The 18,549-nt window shown below is 39.6% G+C and overlaps 4 protein-coding genes across 4 annotated transcripts; 3 read left to right on the top strand and 1 right to left on the bottom strand.

Moving 5' to 3' along the window:
- Positions 1 to 875: 875 nt before the first annotated feature.
- Positions 876 to 2,855, top strand: LOC149383296 (uncharacterized). The gene is made up of 4 exons (XM_089627740.1): positions 876 to 944; positions 1,024 to 2,086; positions 2,163 to 2,658; positions 2,805 to 2,855. The coding sequence occupies exons 2-4, from the start codon at positions 1,074 to 1,076 to the stop codon at positions 2,853 to 2,855; spliced, it is 1,560 nt and encodes a 519-aa protein (XP_089483866.1). The 5' UTR covers positions 876 to 944; positions 1,024 to 1,073.
- Positions 2,856 to 3,112: 257 nt separating this feature from the next.
- LOC149383295 (uncharacterized) lies at positions 3,113 to 7,472 on the bottom strand. The gene is made up of 8 exons (XM_089627739.1): positions 7,461 to 7,472; positions 5,468 to 6,316; positions 5,116 to 5,385; positions 4,726 to 5,031; positions 4,048 to 4,638; positions 3,557 to 3,955; positions 3,342 to 3,490; positions 3,113 to 3,254 (listed from the first exon to the last, which is right to left on the bottom strand). The coding sequence occupies exons 1-8, from the start codon at positions 7,470 to 7,472 to the stop codon at positions 3,113 to 3,115; spliced, it is 2,718 nt and encodes a 905-aa protein (XP_089483865.1).
- A 516-nt stretch (positions 7,473 to 7,988) lies between these two features.
- Positions 7,989 to 13,159, top strand: LOC149383294 (oligomeric golgi complex subunit-like protein). Its single transcript, XM_089629421.1, has 12 exons — positions 7,989 to 8,543; positions 9,382 to 9,588; positions 9,969 to 10,299; positions 10,541 to 10,702; positions 10,852 to 10,951; positions 11,039 to 11,248; positions 11,328 to 11,439; positions 11,541 to 11,741; positions 11,849 to 11,953; positions 12,411 to 12,533; positions 12,657 to 12,794; positions 12,938 to 13,159. The coding sequence occupies exons 1-12, from the start codon at positions 8,088 to 8,090 to the stop codon at positions 13,031 to 13,033; spliced, it is 2,241 nt and encodes a 746-aa protein (XP_089485547.1). The 5' UTR covers positions 7,989 to 8,087; the 3' UTR covers positions 13,034 to 13,159.
- Positions 13,160 to 14,428: 1,269 nt separating this feature from the next.
- Positions 14,429 to 18,374, top strand: LOC149383293 (uncharacterized). The gene is made up of 8 exons (XM_089627738.1): positions 14,429 to 15,258; positions 15,333 to 16,416; positions 16,505 to 16,721; positions 17,535 to 17,706; positions 17,902 to 17,956; positions 18,047 to 18,208; positions 18,255 to 18,262; positions 18,320 to 18,374. Exons 1-8 carry the CDS (start codon positions 14,429 to 14,431, stop codon positions 18,372 to 18,374), a joined length of 2,583 nt encoding a protein of 860 aa, XP_089483864.1.
- Positions 18,375 to 18,549: the final 175 nt, after the last annotated feature.

The raw sequence follows: 18,549 nt of genomic DNA, 5'->3' as shown, positions 1-18,549 counted from the left end.
AGAATCCGACCGGATCTGGCAGGATCCGACCGGATCTGGCCGGATCCGACCGGATCTGGCCGGATCCGACCGGATCTGGCCGGATCCGATAGTGTATGTAGAAAAAATAAAAAAAAACTTTTGTTTTTTTTTATTTAATGTATTTTATGTTATATTTGTTGCAGTTTTGTTGATGGTTAACGGCACATGGGAGAGAAATGGACACTTATACGTGTTCAAAAATGCAAGAACATTTCCGCTTGAAGTTTCGAAAGAGACGACATACACGGGGTTAGTCGACAAGGTGTACAATAGAGTCGATATAGACAGATCAAAGTATGACTTAAAGTTAGAAGTTCCATATGAAGCGGGTAATATGCCGATTGAGCCTGCTTTGTTGAAGGACGATATTGATGTTAAGTACTACACGAAGTGCAAAAGTCGTAGAAAATATGCACTTTGTGTAACTTTGATATCGAAAGAAATCACAGCGTTCAGTGCAAACAAAGTAGATAAAGGAAAAAATGTGATCAATGAAGAGTTGCCTCGTGTTGAACTCAACAAGAGACGAAAGAATTTGATAATCACCGATCGAGATGATGAAGTATACGTGCATGATAGACATAATTATCATAACAACGAGGAAGAAGATGATGAAGAACAAAATAACAAAGTTGACGAAGATAAAAGTGACAGGGGAGAAGATGGACTCAACAGTGACAAAGAAACAGAATTCGAAGAGTTTGTAAATCATGAAGAATATAAAGATTTTGTTAAACATTTTGCAGTACCATCAGGACACGGGGAACAATCAAAACAAGGTGAACCGTCACGTGACCCTCGTAAAGATGTTTCACAAACGGATTTCGTGCGTTATTCATGGGAAGCCCCTGACTTCACAGCGGCTGATGTTGTCAAAGAAGAACGTAATGAAGGTCCAACTCTATTGTCACATTCTTCCACAGGTAATAAAAACAATGATATCTACTTATATATGGAAAATGTTATGTTATATATTTTATAACCATTGATTACATGCAATAGGTAGCACAGAAGATATATACCTTGGGAAAGAGTTTGAGTCAAAGAAACAGATGAAGCAACAGATTCATGTTTTTGCTCTAAAAAATAATTTTGAGTTTAGAGTGAAATCGTCTTCGAAAAAGAGATGGTATGTCATATGCAAAAATGAGATGTGCACTTGGAAGCTGAGGGGTGTTGTGCAGTGGTCTGACATGTGGCAGATAACGTCGTATGAGAGTAGACATTCTTGCGCGCGTGTGGTTCGAACAGAAGGTCATAGAGGAGCTGCACCTTGGGTTATTGGGCACGTCTTCAAAGATAAGTACAACATTAGCTCTATGGCTGAATATTCAGCGCATAACGTAAGAGAGGAAGTCAAGACAAGATGGGGTGTTGGCATATCGTACTTGAAAGCGTGGAGAACAAGGGAGAAAGCAATTTCTTACGTAAGAGGTACGCCAGAAGAATCTTATCAGAAGTTACCATCTTGGTTATACATGTTGGAGCAGAAGAATCCAGGGACTCTTACGGCGTTTGTGAAAGATGGCGATAGATTCAAATACGCGTTCTTTTCTATTGGGGCGTGTCGTAGAGGGTTCAAGTCTTGTCGACCCGTCATATCATTAGACGGTGCATTTTTGAAGACAAAATACGGTGGACAGTTGCTATGCGCAATTGCGATGGATGCTAATTCTCAGTTGTATCCACTTGCATTCGGGGTAGTAGATAGCGAGTGTCACGCTTCGTGGATTTGGTTTTTGAGAAAGTTGAGAGAAGCTATCGGTGAAGACGTTGAAGAGTTGGTGTTCATATCCGATCGACATGTTAGCATCATACATGGCGTCGAAGTGGTGTTTCCCGGTATCCCTCATGGAGCATGCTTCCATCATCTCAAACTAAATGTCCAACACAAATTCAAGACTGATCATTGTGGAATTGAACTGTATGATGCCGCTTATGCCTTCAATAAGCGGGCTTTCGAAGCTCATTTTCAGCAGTTGAGGAGAAAAGATGTCGAGATGGCTAAGTATCTCGAGGAAGTCGGTTTTGATCGGTGGGCAAGAGCATTTTTTCCTGGAAAACGGTAAGACTAAAACTTTTCCCTTTATCATTACAAGTGTTTTAACCAGAACGTCGCTAATATGTAACTGTTTCTATAGGTATGATATAATGACAAGCAATAATGCAGAAAGCTTCAACAATAAGACGAGGAATGCTAGAACGTTTCCCATCACCACTTTGCTTGAGTTCATTAGATTCACACTTCAAACATGGTTTTTTAATCGAGAAGAAATTGCTAGAAAATGTGATACAAGACTGTCCCCGAAGTTTCAAGATAATCTCGAACATCTGAACGGCAAAGCACAATACGTGAATACCTACGGACTCGGGATGTTTGAATGTAATGTTAGAGACGAGAGAGGTGACTTTGATGTGCATTTGATGAATAACACATGCACTTGTGGACTACCACAACTACTTGGAATCCCGTGCGAGCATGCCATCGCATCCGCACAACACAGGAGTGTGGACATTTATTCGTTGTGCAGTCCTTTCTATTCGAAAGAGATATGGATTGAGATGTACAAGGAGTCTATATATCCTGTTGGGAATGAAGAACAGTGGAACGTTCCGGATGACATAAAAAACATGAAGGTGTTGGCACCAGTTGAAAAGAAACAAGCCGGTCGGCCGAAGAAAAGTAAACAAGGAAGGCGAAGAGTCAATCGATACCCATCTCAAGGAGAAAAAGTTGTTATCCATCGGAAATGTGGTAAATGTGGTGGTATGGGACATAATAGGAAGACATGCACATGGAGAGAGTGAAAACTTGTTTATTTTCATTAAGTTGATCATTATATTTTTTTTTTAAACTTATTTTGTTGAAAAATTGACGTTTAATTTTGAGTTGAACATGTTTGTGGTTATGTTTATGTTTATGTTTATATTTTTATTTATTACTTTAAAATAATTAAATATAAATTTAATGACATGAAACTATAACATAAAATGAAACTAAAGATATCCAATATATTTAATGTCATCAAAGTAGAAATATCAAAAATATTTAATGAAATAAAAATAGAGATATCCTATTAATTAATAAATATCATCGCTCTTCTAATTGGAAAAATAGGTCCGTAGACCATTTCTTCCTGAACGTCTTCATGTTCTCGCTTCGTAGTGTATCAAAACTGGCGTTGACAAGGATATGCTCCATGTATTTGATTGCGAACATCCCACAATCACCACTGAAAGACAAAATCAAAAATGTTATACACAATAACTCTTAAATAAAACTTCATAATAAATAAAACTTCATAATTTTTTTTACATACCTTGTCACACATTGTGGGATGGTATCGTCAACTACCCATCCGAACGGTGGAAGTCGAATTTCCCCGCCATCTAGCTCTCGCTCCGCCTTCGGATGCTCGTTGAATAATCTCGACATTGCCATAACCTTCGATATCGCTTGACACCAATCCTACGTTAACATGAGAATGTAAGAAAATAAATATATGATTTACTATAAACTTTAAAGTTTACTAACATCCATCATCGTTCTGAAGTTGTTGGCATGTTCTCTCATCTTCACAATATCATTTTGGCAGTCCAAGACGGTTATGGTCAGCTCTTTGAGGTCGACTCGGAACGTGAACCAATGCATCTGTTTGAAGTTCACGACGAACAAAATCTCCACGGCACAATTCCACGGCAAGACTTGAGAGTTCCTGTATCCAGTCATAGGATCAAACACGAGTCGTTGATCCCAGTCTACGATCTCCGCCTCATTGCCTGTTTCGTCGGCAATCTTCTTGAACTCTTGTTCTTTCGTATAACGCCCATATACATGTTGGACCCATTGGGTATCCATGATGCAGACGTCTTGACGATACCCGTCATATTGTCGTTGGCGTCTCCGTAGCATATGTATAATAGCATCAATATGCTGTCAACGTATTTGGATTAACAAATATATTTAAGTCATAATATTAACTTTTAGATGAAAAAACATATTAAACGTAAAGTAGTTATACATACCGTGTCGTCTAGCCATTTTCCGTTCTCGAGAAGGAGCTTGAAAAAATTTTCTTCCACGCTAGCGATCTTCACATAAATCCTCGGCATAAAATGACCATCAAGTTTTCGCGTTTTACTCCACTTCACGACGGCTTCCCAATCTTTAAGTATTGGCTCCTTCAATGGTTTGAACGGCGACACCCGCTTATTTGTTCCATACTTCGGCCGCGTCGGATCCGTGAAATCGGCGGAGAAAGTATCTTTTCGAATACGCTTTTGAGATGGTGTTCGTACCTTCTCTTTCGCCTTCTTCTGTGCTAGGGTGGACAACGGGAGCGTCTTATCTGATGCATCGTTCCGCCGGAGACGTTTTTTACTAGGTGAAACCGGCTTCCTCGTCGTACACGAGGGATGCGAAGACGACGGCTGTGACGCCGCATGTGAACGAGGACTAGGAGGGGCAGGAGGACTAGGAGGGGCCGGAGGATTAGGAGGGGCCGGAGGACTAGGTTGAGGTGGACGAGGTTTACATGCTTGTGTAGTTGGTAACGGCCCGGGACATAAACCCGTCACGTCCGAGAAAATGTAGTTTATCTTCTCGAACATGTCAAGCTGTAAGTTGATGACACAAAATACTGAATAAGAAACTAAATTTTTATAGAAATGACTAATTTATTTAAAAAATAAAAAAAAACTAACCTGAGATCGCCTCATTCTCTCTAGCCTCCGACCGTTTGTACTTAGAGCCCTCAAGACGGTTGCCTGAGATCGTACCAACTGACTCTGAGATTTTCGAAGTTCATTATTAGATTTTAGAAGTTGATTCTGAGTCTCGATCATATTATTCCACATATCCTCCGTCAAAGACCACATAGGGAGATGATCGGGACGAGCCGGACGATCGGGACGACCGGGACGATCGGGACGAGCGGGACGATCGGGACGAGCGGGATGATCGGGACGACTGGGATGATCGGGACGACTGAGAGGTGCGCGAAGTGTGGGCTGAAATGATTGAAACTAATAACTACTTCACATGATTGAAACTAATAACTACTCTAAAACTAGTAATTACTAAATAGAATTTACCTGACGAGGTTCTCGCGGTGTATCTGAAACATGATCATCATCATCGTCTTCATCACTCCACAAGTTCTCCTCTTCGTCCTTTTCCGATTCTCTGAGTCCGTCGACTTCTTTCGCGATTGATTGTACTAAATCAATCTCTTCCTCGATATTACGTGGCTCAACCACGTTTTCGTCTTCAGTCGGATAGAGCGATTGACTGAGTTGCGTTTCTAGTTGCTGAAAGAACTCGCGCTCACCGGTCCTTGGTCTCAACATCTGAAGAACACCGAGCTACAAGAGGAAAAAAAATGTAAGTACTTAACATCTAGATAAGTGTATAAATTATGTATAAAAGATATAAATTATAAATTACCGTTTTTTTAAGGAAAACCTTCTCGACGTCCTTGCGTGTCACCACTCGAACGCTTGACCACGAAAGCATCCTCGGTACTCGAACACCGATATTATTCCCGAACTGCTGACCAATCTCCGGAATAGCCTCGAACGCCCAATATTGCACGGCGTGCAAATTCCCCGGTAAGGAATACTTTGCCTCCTTCTGAAGAATGTTCTCGTTGGCGGATTTGTCCTTTTGTTTTAGACAGTAGCGTTTCATGTCCACAGAGAGGGCGGAGAACGTCTCTGTCCACGTGATGTTCCCCCACGGCAGAGAATAGAAGAATGGCAAGTCCTCAACCATGTAGAGATACTTGTCGTTAATGACTCGGTTGTGTTCTACTCCGAGGAGATATCCAATGACAAACACGCACAATCCAAGCTTGTACGCGTCCTCCGGATCTTGACATGTCTTGAACGCGTTCGTCAAGACTTCGAACTTGGCGTTTCGCACGCCGTTTAAGTGATCGGTCACGAGCCTATTACTTCTTCGCTCGTTCTGCTCCTCCGCCGTCGGACCGTCTTCCATACTGAATCCGGTGATCAACGCGTATTCGAGTTTACCGAATCTCACGCGTTTATTTCCGATACCGAAGTGAATCTCACCCCTTTTCGTGGACTCCACCTTTCGAAGAAGCAGAGAGTGTAAGAGTACTGAAGAGAAATTTAACATCGTCGCCTCAAAGAATTGAGCGAACGGAGTCTCTGCTATCCTTGGAAGTAGATCCAGAGCTGTGAATTTTTCTTTCACAAGCTTCAACATTCCCGAACCACTATACGTGATTCGACCCGGAAAATTACTCTCACATAGCAACGTCAAATTCTCCTAAAACACGAGTTATAACAAGTTTAATCACTAATATATTATAAAAACAAAACAAATATCATTCAAAACACAACTAAAATTAAATATGATTCAAAACACAACTAAAAACACAATTAAATATCATTCAAAACACAACTAATACAACTAAATATCATTCAAAACAATCCAACAAAAAACATAACTAAAATCTGAAAACAAATATCATTCAAAACACAACTAAAATTAGATATGATTCAAAACACAACTAAAAACACAATTAAATATCATTCAAAACACAACTAATACAACTAAATATCATTCAAAACAATCCAACAAAAAACATAACTAAAATCTGAAAACAAATATCATTCAAAACACAACTAAAATTAGATATGATTCAAAACACAACTAAAAACACAATTAAATATCATTCAAAACACATCTAATACAACTAAATATCATTCAAAACAATCCAACAAAAAACATAACTAAAATCTGAAAATAAATATCATTCAAAACACAACTAAAATTAGATATGATTCAAAACACAACTAAAATTAAATATGATTCAAAACACCACAAATAACATAATTAAAATCTGAAAAAAATAAAAACAAACACAAATAAATGTAACTACATTCTCTAAAGATTTAAAAAAAAAAAAAAAAAAAAAAAAAAAAAAAAAACATTTCAAACCGACGGGACCCAATCCCATCGGAGACGGTCGGATCCCGTCGGATCCCATCGGATTCGGTCGGATCCCGACCGAATCTGATGGGATCCGACGGGATCCATCAAAAATTTAAAAAAAAAAAAATTCCAGCTACCCTAACCATTTTCATCGGATCCCGTCGGATCCCATCGGATTCGGTCGGATCCCGACCGAATCTGATGGGATCCGACGGGATCCATCAAAATTTAAAAAAAAAAAAAAATCCAGCAGCCCCTACCATTTTCATCGGATCCCGTGGATTCGGTCGGATCCCGACCGATTCCGATGGGATCCGACGGGATCCATCAACATTTTAAAAAAAAAAAAATTCCAGCAACATGAAAACCATGAAAACCATGAAAAAACCATGAAAACCATGAAAAAACCATGAAAAAACCACACTAATCTTATTTATTATCTAAACAACCATGAAAAAACCTTTAAAAAACATACCTTTTTAACCATTTTGGAGAGTATTGGTCGGGGTCGGGTGGTGGGCGTCGGAGGTGATGACGTCGGCGTCGGAGGTGGTGAGGTCGGCGTCGGAAGTGGGCGTCGGAGGTGAGAGAAGTGAGAGAAAGTGAGTGAAGTGAGAGAAAGTGAGTGAAGTGAGAAGAGAAATGAGAGAGATATGGGGTTTATGAGGGTTTATTTTGAATGTGAGAGAAAAAGTGAAGTGAGAGTGAAGTGAAGTGATGAAGGAGAAAAAGTGAGAAGAGATATGAGGTTTATTTTGAATTGAGGGTATTTTTGTCCAAAATTGGTACAAAAGTCCAATTTTGGATATTTTTTAATTAACGGGTCTAATGAAGATATTTCCATCACTTTTAGGTCTAGAAAATGAAATTTCTCTTTAAAAAGAGGGATGACGTAAATTCCGAATTTTATTGTGTTGGTTCATTCATATTGTTTCATGGCCAGCTAATTTATGGGCCACGGCCCAAGTCATAACTTACGACAAAAGAAAAGCAAAACAAAGTCAGATCCACAGAGAAACTCGTCATCTCTCAACGATTCTGTTCATCTTTCATTCATTTCTCTCACTTCAATTTCTCGCCGAAGGAAAATCCCTGAGCGTTAATGGCGGATGCGATCCCGGCGCCACATCGATCGGCGGCGGAATTCTTCTCCGATCCGCTCGACGGCCATCCCCTATGGTTCAAGCCGGAGCTCTTCCTCTCGCCGGAATTCGACTCCGAGGCCTACATCTCGGAGCTCCGAACCTTCGTTCCCTTCGAAACACTACGATCCGAGCTCAACAGCCACTTGGCTTCGCTGAACCACGAGCTCGTCGACCTCATCAACCGCGACTATGCCGACTTCGTCAACCTGAGCACGAAGCTCGTCGACGTCGACTCCGCCGTGGTGCGGATGCGCGCTCCGCTCTTGGAGCTGAGGGAGAAGATCGAGCAGTTCCGTGGCTCGGTCATGGCGGCTCTAGTGGCGCTCGAAAGCGGGCTCAAGCAGAGATCCGACGCCGCCGAGGCCAGAGAGGTCTTGGAGCTTTTGCTTGACACTTTCCATGTCGTCTCTAAGGTAATGTGTTTACGATTCCGTGGTTTTTCTTCGTTTCTTGAGGGATACATTTGGGACTAAATTACTGCCGATCAATGTGAACGGGAAATTGTCGAGATGATAAGTGCTTGTGTTGTGTTTTCAATTGCAATGAAGTTTCTTAGTTATTGTTACCATCGATCCTCATACTTTATGGCTTATAGAAGATGCATTGTCCGTAAATTTTTTGTTTTTTTCCTGGGAATGGATGCTTGAGATTTTTTATTAATTAAGTACTAATTCACAGGAAAATGAGTTGTGTTATTCAACGATTTGGTTTGATTCTTCTACTGCTTGTGAATTGGAAAATTGATTGAGTCAGTCAGAGCAACAATCAACAATATACACCCAAAAGATTTAATTTATTTGATCAATAATAACTATTTCTAAAGTAAATGAAGTTAGTACTATGCTGTGGAAAATAATTATTGACCTCAACTGTCTAAAATCAATTTTGTTTTTCATTTTTTATAAAAGGAAAATCATTTCTGAAAGTTCATTTTCTTCTGTCTAGTTTCATAATTTTTAGCAAATCTTTAACTATCTAATTAGAAGCTAGTCCGAAGTTTGGCTCTTTTGCTTATAACTCTCTTTTGTTCAAATCTATTATTGGCAGACTGGCAGTATAGTTACAACGTCGTTGTATTGAGAACCTTGCAAGATTGACTTAATGACCTTTTTGTTTAGTATTTTAGTTGTACAGAGATGAGCTGTATTATGCTCAGTTGGTCAACAAATTCTATTCCTGGTCGAGCGATAGATCTCGATCGTCTTGATTATTGGTTCACTTGAGCTCATCAGAATTACCTGGTGATTGCAGGTCGAGAAATTGATTAAAGAGCTTCCTAGTGTGCCAGCCGATTGGTCAAATGGAGATATAAACGTCGCTGAGAAAACTACATTGAGCAATGGGACGTCCTTACAACACGCTGAAAGTGGAACTAACTTGAGAGAAACTCAAAGCATGCTGTTGGAGCGAATTGCCAGTGAGATGAATCGGCTAAAGTTCTACATAGCTCATGCACAGGTCTTTTTTACTCTCAGTCTCTCCCAGTCTTATGTGATTTTTGGTGTACATATTATTCTTATAGAGTTAAGCCTTACCTTTGAGTTCCAGTAGCTTTATGCTATTTAAGATTGACCCATTTTTGGTCAAATGACTTTAACTTACAATGTTCTGATCAGAATTCTAAACTTAAACTAGAAGATCAATGACATGTTTCCTTTGAGCATAATTGTGTTGACAATTACTTTCACTGCACTGCATTTTATATCCGAATGATCATCTTCTTTTTTTTTAATGAATACAATGTCCTGGGTGTTTGGTCCTTATGGACCTGTGGATTATTCTTTCACATGGGCTTGTGCATTCTCTGCTCATTTGGTTTCTGTCTTTTGCCAGTACAGAATCTACCATTTATTGACAACATGGAGAAGAGGATTCAGAGTGCTAGCTTGTTATTAGATGCTAGCTTGGGACACTGTTTTGTTGATGGACTAGAACATCGCGATGCAAATGCAATTTACAATTGCTTACGTGCATATGCTGCGATCGATAACACTAAGAGTGCAGAAGAAATTTTCCGTACGAATGTTGTAGCACCTTTAATACAGAAGATCATTCCACATGGACCATTAACAACGCCTACAGGGTCAGATGAACTTGAGGTTGATTATCAGCAGATCAAACAATGTATTGATAGAGACTGCAAGTTTTTGTTGGATATTTCATTTGAGGGTAATGAAATCGCTACCCTTGATTGTTTAAAATTCTGTCACCCTGGCTCCGTAACTTCTACTTAGTCTTTAAGCTCCGCAGTTTGTTTAATAGCCCAATTCTAACTGTATCATGAGTATTTTAATGTTGTTCTTGACGTAGATGAAACAAGTACTACCAATTATATAGTGAATCTATTAGATAAAAATCCAAAATTACTTTTCTTATTCGCTAATTTCTTTGCAACTCTTGTGTGCTACAGAAAATTCCGGTTTGCATGTATTTGACTTCTTGGCCAATTCAATCCTTAAAGAAGTTCTCTCAGCAATCCAGAAGGGAAAACCTGGGGCATTTTCTCCTGGAAGACCCACAGAGTTTCTGAGAAATTACAAATCAAGCCTAGACTTCTTATCCTGTCTTGAAGGTATATATTATATACTTCATATCAACATACTTTAAGACTCATTAACCTGTTTTGAAATACGTTGATTCCTTTTTCAAGTTCTACCCTTGAATTTTATCTCAAATCATATTTTAAGAGTCAATATTTTGATGCCCAATTTTCAATGCCAGCTTACTGTCCATCTAGATCCGCCGTTGCCAAATTTCGAGCTGAAGCTGTATATAACGAGTTTATGAAGCAGTGGAATATTGGGGTTTATTTCTCTTTGAGGTGATTTCAGATAATTATAAAAAATAAAATTTAAACAAAAATATCATATCAGAATAAAACCTCCTCTCAATACCACAATATTATCAGGTTTCAGGAAATAGCAGGTGCGCTGGATTCAGAACTGGTTGCGTCTAGCCTTGTTCCTCATCAGGATTCACAGTCTAGTCAAGGTCGAGATTTGAGATTAAAACAAAGTCTTTCTTTGTTGAATTGCTTGGAATCTTGCTGGAGAGAAGATGTTCTTGTTCTTTCTTGTGCGGACAAGTTCCTTCGGTTGTCCCTGCAGCTACTCTCAAGGTCAAGCTCAGATTAGAAACTTGCATGCATATCTATCTGTACAAAGCGTTCACATTTGATTGCCTCTTCGTGGGTTTAGATATTCATTTTGGCTATCGTCTGGATTGGCTGCTCGTAAATTGGGTAAAAACACAGCCCCCAACAGTGGATGTGAATGGGCAATTAGAGCTGTACCAGATGATTTTGTTTATGTATGTACGCCTTCTTTCTCGTCCTACCACTAGTTCTCATTTTGTAGTATTTCGCATATCAAGTCGTTTGACTCCATGATCGCCGACAATTCATATCACAGATAATCCACGATATAGATTGTCTGGCAACTGAGGTTTGCGGAGACTACCTTCAACACGTCCGCGAGCTTCTTTCTCCGTGCTCTTCCGATGTTCTAGATCTTGCAGAACAGAGCATTTTACACGGAGGAAAATCCTTGAAGGATTTAGTGCCTCTAGTCATCAACACGATTGTTGACACACTGGTTGAAAAATCGGTTGAGGTATGCTTTCAGTCTGGGTTTCGCTCTGTCTATGCAATGAACTTGATACTTGAATTAGTGTCAAAAACTTGATTGACTCAAGTTCTGTGTGCCTAAAAATCATGTAGGATTTGCGACAGCTAAAGGGTATAACTGCGACTTATAGGATGACTAATAAACCGATACCAACGAGGCACTCGCCTTATGTCTCAGGGGTACTGCGTCCTCTTGAGGTATGTTTTCATTTGCTTGATGGGTCATATATTATATGAAGCATGGATTTTGTTAGAAAAATTGACATTAGTTTGCAAAAGCTAATTTAGTAGTTAAGACTGAGTAGCGCCCAAGTCTTCGGTCGAATCCATGACAAGTAAAATAAAATTCATATAATTAAGGGTCCACTGGCTATCTATCCATATGAAACGTTAGAAGTTTTCAAATAGCAAACGTTTCGTTATTTTTTTGTAGATAGCCACGTAAATCTATTTACGCTATCATAATGATATAAAAAAACGCAGAGTAAATGTGTAAATAACGTTGGCTACGTCATATTTTATGCAATTTACGAAGCATTTTGGCTATTTACGAAAAATTTACAGAACGATGACTAAAACGCAAACGCTTATGTTTATGTGGCTTATATCGCTAAATAATTGTATAATTAATATACGATCTTTCACCTACTTACAGACTTTCTTGCGCGGAGAACGAGCTGCAACATATTTAACGAATGACGTGAAAAAAGAACTACTCGGTAGCGCTGCGAAAGAGATCACCACTCGTTATTATGAATTAGCTGCTGATCTTATCAATGTGGCAAGTATTTTCAGTTCATTGCTCGAATTCTCCCAACTTTCATATAAAAAATTTAATAAGAACCTTCGAGGATTCTTTATATTTCTGTTCTTTATTATCCTGAGATGTTTATATCACGAGCAGGCTAGGAAAACGGAGTCCTCACTTCAGAGAATACGACAAGGAGCGCAAAGGCGTGCCGGAGCAAGCTCGGACGTCTCAGATCATAACGTGTCCGACACTTATAAGATCTCCCAGCAGCTGAAACTCGACATTCAGGTACATCTTTACCTTGTTCTATTTTTTACGTATATATAGCTTAATGCAAGTTTTTATTGTTTTATCTTCATTGAAAGCAAATTGTATTTCACTTCTGAGATTTGACAAATGCTATCTTTTTTTTTTCTTTTCTTTTTTTACAGGAGTATGGCAAGAATCTCAAGGAATTGGGTGTTGTCCCTGAGGATATTTTAGCTTACAATTCACTATTGGAATGTGTATCCCAAAGCAAAGCTTGATTTTGAGTTTTACGTAAAAGACAAAAAGCAATTACAAAAATAGAGGCGTTTTCGCTCCTGAACTATTGCGTTTGAGGCAATTTGGTCCCTGAACGTTTTAAGCAAAATCAACCCCAGTTTTTTTTTCTTTTTTGGCATAATTAATCTTCTGACAAATTATTAATAGAATAAACATGTGAGGGGATTTATTTGTAAAAAAATGTTTATGTTACCTTAGCAGAAATTTCCCAAAACCTAAAAAAGAAGAATAAAAGGAAGATAAGAACATCTGAACTTCTGAGAAATAAAATACCAACCAATTGTGAAAGCTAAGATCAACTATTGTCATTTATCAACGGGAGTTTTCCAAAACTATGAGTAAATAAAGGGCAAATGACTTTTTTGGACGTTTTTTTTAAAAGGTCAGCAATAGGACCTCTTCATTTATTTCTATTTATGTAATTACCATTATACCCTTATTTATTTTCTATTTATTTTTTTTTAAGAATCCTAAAAACTAAACCCTACTCTCAATCTCTCCTTTCTTTTCATTTCGGCTTCATCTTCTCCACTGCACTTGTTTCATCTCCTCCATTGTCTCCGTCGCATCACCTCCATTGGCGTCGTGTCCCATTGTCGTCGGGGTGTCTGGATCTCAGCCGGCGTCCGTCCTCTCTCTCAAACTTGACGGCCATCCCTCCTCTCTCTCTTAGTTCGCGCCGTCCGTCGTCTTCCAAGGCCACCCACCTTCGCCGCCGTCTCTCTCTGCCCTTTCCGGCGCAGCAAGCTCCCACATTGACACTCTTTTCGCTCTTTATTCCGGTAAGCTCCCTCATACATAGCCATTTCGTTACAGTGTTTGTGACCAACGTTGTCACGAAAGATTCAGCATGACTCAATATTTTCGTGACAATATAGTCACAAAACGAAATTATTTCGTGACTGTCACGAAACTAAATTATTTCGTGACACCCATAGTCACGAAAGCTTCAGCATGACTCCATATTTCGTGACAATATAGTCACAAAACGAAATTATTTCGTGACACTATTGTCACGAAATTAAATTATTTCGTGACACCCATAGTCACGAAAGCTTCAGCATGACTCCATATTTCGTGACAATATAGTCACAAAACGAAATTATTTCGTGACACTATATTTAATTTCGTGGCATTATTGTCACGAAATTAAATTATTTCGTGACACTATTGTCACGAAATTAAATTATTTCGTGACACTATTGTCACGAAATTAAATTATTTCGTGACACTATTGTCACGAAACTAAAGTCTGCAATGACAAACATGAACGATATTATATAATATGGATTCAAGTGCTTACTATATATCTGCGCATATAATAAAGTTTTATGAGAAAATAATTTAATGTGACTTTATCTCCACTATTTGCAGTTATGAAAGACATTCATACCTTCGTCAAGCATTGCGGTAGATGGGTGAAACATGAACGATACGAGGCTGGCCCTGGGTGTGCAGTGGGAATCTTAATACCGGCAAAAGCAACGTACGAGGTGTTTATGCAGCTATTGTATGCCACGCTCAATCGCTCACCTAAAAATCAAGTCCTCCGTGTTTCTTATGAGACAGAAGGGTCGGTACCCCCAGTAAGTATTGACTCCGACCTAAGTTTGAAATGTTACTTGCATCTTCGGAAGGAGAAACCGGACAGATCCAAATTTAGTTTGGTAGTAGATATGGAGCCATTGAAGCAAGAGCCGTTGGTTTCGGACTCATGCGTTGGTTCAACTCCGAACACCGGTCAACCAGCACAAGCGGACATTCAGGCTAGTTCTCCTAAGTCGGAGGCTAGTTCTCCTAAGTCGGAGGCTAGTTCTCCCGAGATCCCCGACCCGAATCAGAGTCATTCAGGCACACCATGGCAGACCCCTCCGCGCTCAGGCACTCCAAAACGGTTTAGTACGCCTTGCTCTAGAATGAGGAGGACGAGTCAATGCGCTACGCCTTCCACGGATAACCAAAATATGCATCCTGACCTTGATGTGTCAGATATGCACTCTCCGCTGAGACTAGTCAAAGGAGGATTGTACGCCAACAAAGCAACTCTGAAGAAACATTTATGCATGTTAGCAATCACCAAACATTTTACGTTCAAGACGAAGACTTCTAACAAACGGTATATCCATGTTGTTTGTCGAGATGACTCATGCGCGTGGTCTGTTCGTGGAGTAAAAAAGACTACATCCGAGATCTTTGAAGTGAGGAGGTGACTTATTACTTATTTCTACATTGATATTATCGTGGTCACCCGAAATTAACATTGCTCTTACATTCTTGCAGGTATGATTCTGAGCACACGTGTGCTACACAATTCAGACAAGGAGAACATCCTCAGGCTACGTCCACATTTGTAGGCGAGACTATGAAACACAGGTACATCGATCCCTCATGTTCACCATGCAAACCCAAAGACATCATGTCCTACATGCAACAAGATTTTGGAGTGGACATGTCCTACAAAAAAGCATGGAGGTCAAGACAGGCGGCACTATCATCATTGTTTGGCACCGATGATGCATCGTATAGATCTCTGCCTAAATTCATGTACATGTGGTCGACTAACAATCCAGGTTCGTCATTCGACCTTGTCACAACTCCTCGATCCCACCGTTTCAAATACTTCTTCATGTCGTTTAGTGCTTGGAAAAGGGGGTGGAAGTATCTACGGCCCGTAGTTATCATCGACGGCACTTTTTTGAAGAGTTACTATAAAGGCACACTGTTTTCAGCATGTGGTATGGATGCGAATGAACAAGTTTACCCCCTCGCATTCGGCGCTGGTGATTCAGAATCTACTGAATCGTGGGTTTACTTCTTGACAAGGTTAAAGGAAGCAATCGGGGAGAGGTCACATCAGGTCATAGTGTCTGACAGGAACGCGGGAATCATTAACAGTGTGAAAAAGGTTTTCACTAACTCAGACCATGGTTATTGCATGTTTCATCTTTTGAAGAACGTGAAGAACCAAATCAAAGGTCTATCAAAAGAGGTGAATTGGACGTTCTATGCTGCAGCAAAGGCATACACGTATGCAGAGTTTGAAAAGTATATGCTTATGATAGATGAGGAAGATCCAAGAGTCCGAGCGTATCTTCAGAACGACGTAGGCTACGAAAAATGGGCTCGTAGTTTCTACACGGAGAAGAGGTACTCAATAATGACATCAAACAATGCCGAGTCGCTGAATGCAATGAATGTCAAACCGAGAGAGTTCCCTATTGCCAAGCTATTTGATTTTCTCCGGGAGAGAATGAGTAAATGGTTTTACGAACGTAGAGAAAAAGCGTTGGGAACATTGACGATCCTTTGCGTTGACGCGAATAAAAAACTTGAAGAATACCACGCTAAATCTACTGGACTGGGGGTACGTGATAGGCATTCAATTTTTAATTTTTTTTATAAGATGTTTTTTATTATAACCCGTAAACAAAATGGTATTGGGTGCGGAACAGGTGCGTCCATCATCGGTGTACGAGTTTGAAGTCGTTGATAGAGAGGGGCAAAAGTGGGCTGTAAATTTGAGAGAGAAGACATGTAGTTGCCGTGTCTTTCAAACTGACAACTTTATCTGTCCCCGCGGCATTACGGCTTGCGGTGTTCGAAACTTCGCAGTTGAGAAGTACATATCAAATTACTACACCACCGAATATTGGAGAAGTTGTTATGCAGGTGTAATTCATCCAATTGGCAGCGAGGAGTCGTGGAATTTTCCAGAGGAAGTCACGCAAAAAATAGTAAATCCACCTCATGTTGCGGCTCGTGCCGCCGGAAGACCGAAAAAGAAAAGAATACCATCTCAATGGGAAGGGGATGAGGATAGAAGGAATAAATGCAGTCGCTGTGGTGGAGTAGGACATAATCTAGCCACATGTCGCAACGCGATCCCGACCCACCATAGCCGACCCCGAACATGAGCTCGATTGTTCCTTTTTTAAAAACTTTTTATTTGATGTACCAATTTGGATTTGTACTTTACTTTATTTCTCACTTAGTTTGTTATGTTTGTTATGGATTTTTATATTTCTCATTCGTGACGTTTTAGTCCCATTAAACAATTTCTCACTGACAGAGAAGTCACGAAATAACAATTCTTCGTGACATAGAAGTCACGACATCAAATTTTTTCGTGACAGAGACGTCACAAAATCATCATTTTTCATGACATATAAGTCACGACATCCAATTTTTTCGTGACAGCGAAGTCACGACATCATCATTTTTCATGACATAGAAGTCACGACATCCAATTGTTCCGTGATAGGGAAGTCACGAAATCATCATTTTTCATGACATAGAAATCACGACATTCAATTGTTTCGTGACAGAGAAGTCACGATATCATCATTTTAGTGACAGAGAAGTCACGACATCAAGGGGCTTAAAGCATTTTATTTTATTTTATTTTAAAACCTCTTTAAACCATTTGTACGTATAAAACAATTGAGAATTATTTGAAACCCTAAATCCCCAAATTCGACCCAGATTTCTTTTGCTGTCTCTCGTCTGATCTATCTTCATCGCCGGTGAGGTTTCAACTTGAGAATGGCAGTGAACCGCGCTTCTTCATCGCAACACTCTTATTCGTCGCACACGAAGCACGAACGCAGAGACTCGACTACGACGAGAGACTCGACGACGATGAGAGACTCTCCAGGTGAATTTCTGTGTAAATGCGGCGTGCAATGGGTCGAGAGGACGTCATGGACCAAGGATAATCCCGGTAGGAGGTTCAGAAATTGCCACGTGACGACGGTAAGGATTTTGATTTTGAATGTTTGGTTGAAATTGATTAAAATCCTATTCTGAGAGTGGTTTGGATTTTTGGGTATTTGGGTTTTTCGTCCCAAAGGTATTTGGTTAATATTGGACTTGCAGTTGTCGACTTTGCAGCTAGCCCGGATATTGTATCCTGTTTGAATACAACCAGAACTCATATATGCTCTAATACAAGAAACAAATACCTGATTTTTGAGGCTATAATTGGTGATTTTCAGGCAGAGGGTGGGTGTGGTTTTTTTCAATGGATTGATCCTGAAGTTTCTGAAAGAGCAAAGAAAATCATTCCAGGATTGCTGAGAAGAATTGACCAGTTGCAGTTGGATATTGAGCATCACTGTCGAGCAAATCGGAGGCTGAGATTGATTATTGTGTTGTTGGTTATTATGATGTTTGCTGTAATATATGTGTGTATGATGTAAACAGATTTCAAGGTAACAGATTTATGTGTGTATGTGTTGTATTGGATTATGTATTGTGTTTTGTAACAGATACAAATTCCATTTTCGTGACATAGAAGTCACGAAGTTCGAGCCATTTTCATGAACCATGATATCTTTTGCTGTTTTGACCGACTTGGTAATTGGGATATGGATATTTAATATCAATAAATGGCATTAATAGCAATTAAATTACTGAACAACTAACTTTGGAAGTTAGGTAAGAAAATTTATTTAAGCATTTACGTACAAAAGTTAGGTAAGGAATCCTCATATTTATC

This window comes from Urtica dioica, chromosome 10 (assembly GCF_054948205.1).
Source record: "Urtica dioica subsp. dioica isolate 48M chromosome 10, U.dioica_male_clone48M_v1_H2, whole genome shotgun sequence".
Lineage (NCBI taxonomy): Eukaryota > Viridiplantae > Streptophyta > Magnoliopsida > Rosales > Urticaceae > Urtica > Urtica dioica.
Note: the sequence above shows the minus strand (reverse complement) of the source record. Positions and strands in the feature narration are given on the sequence as shown.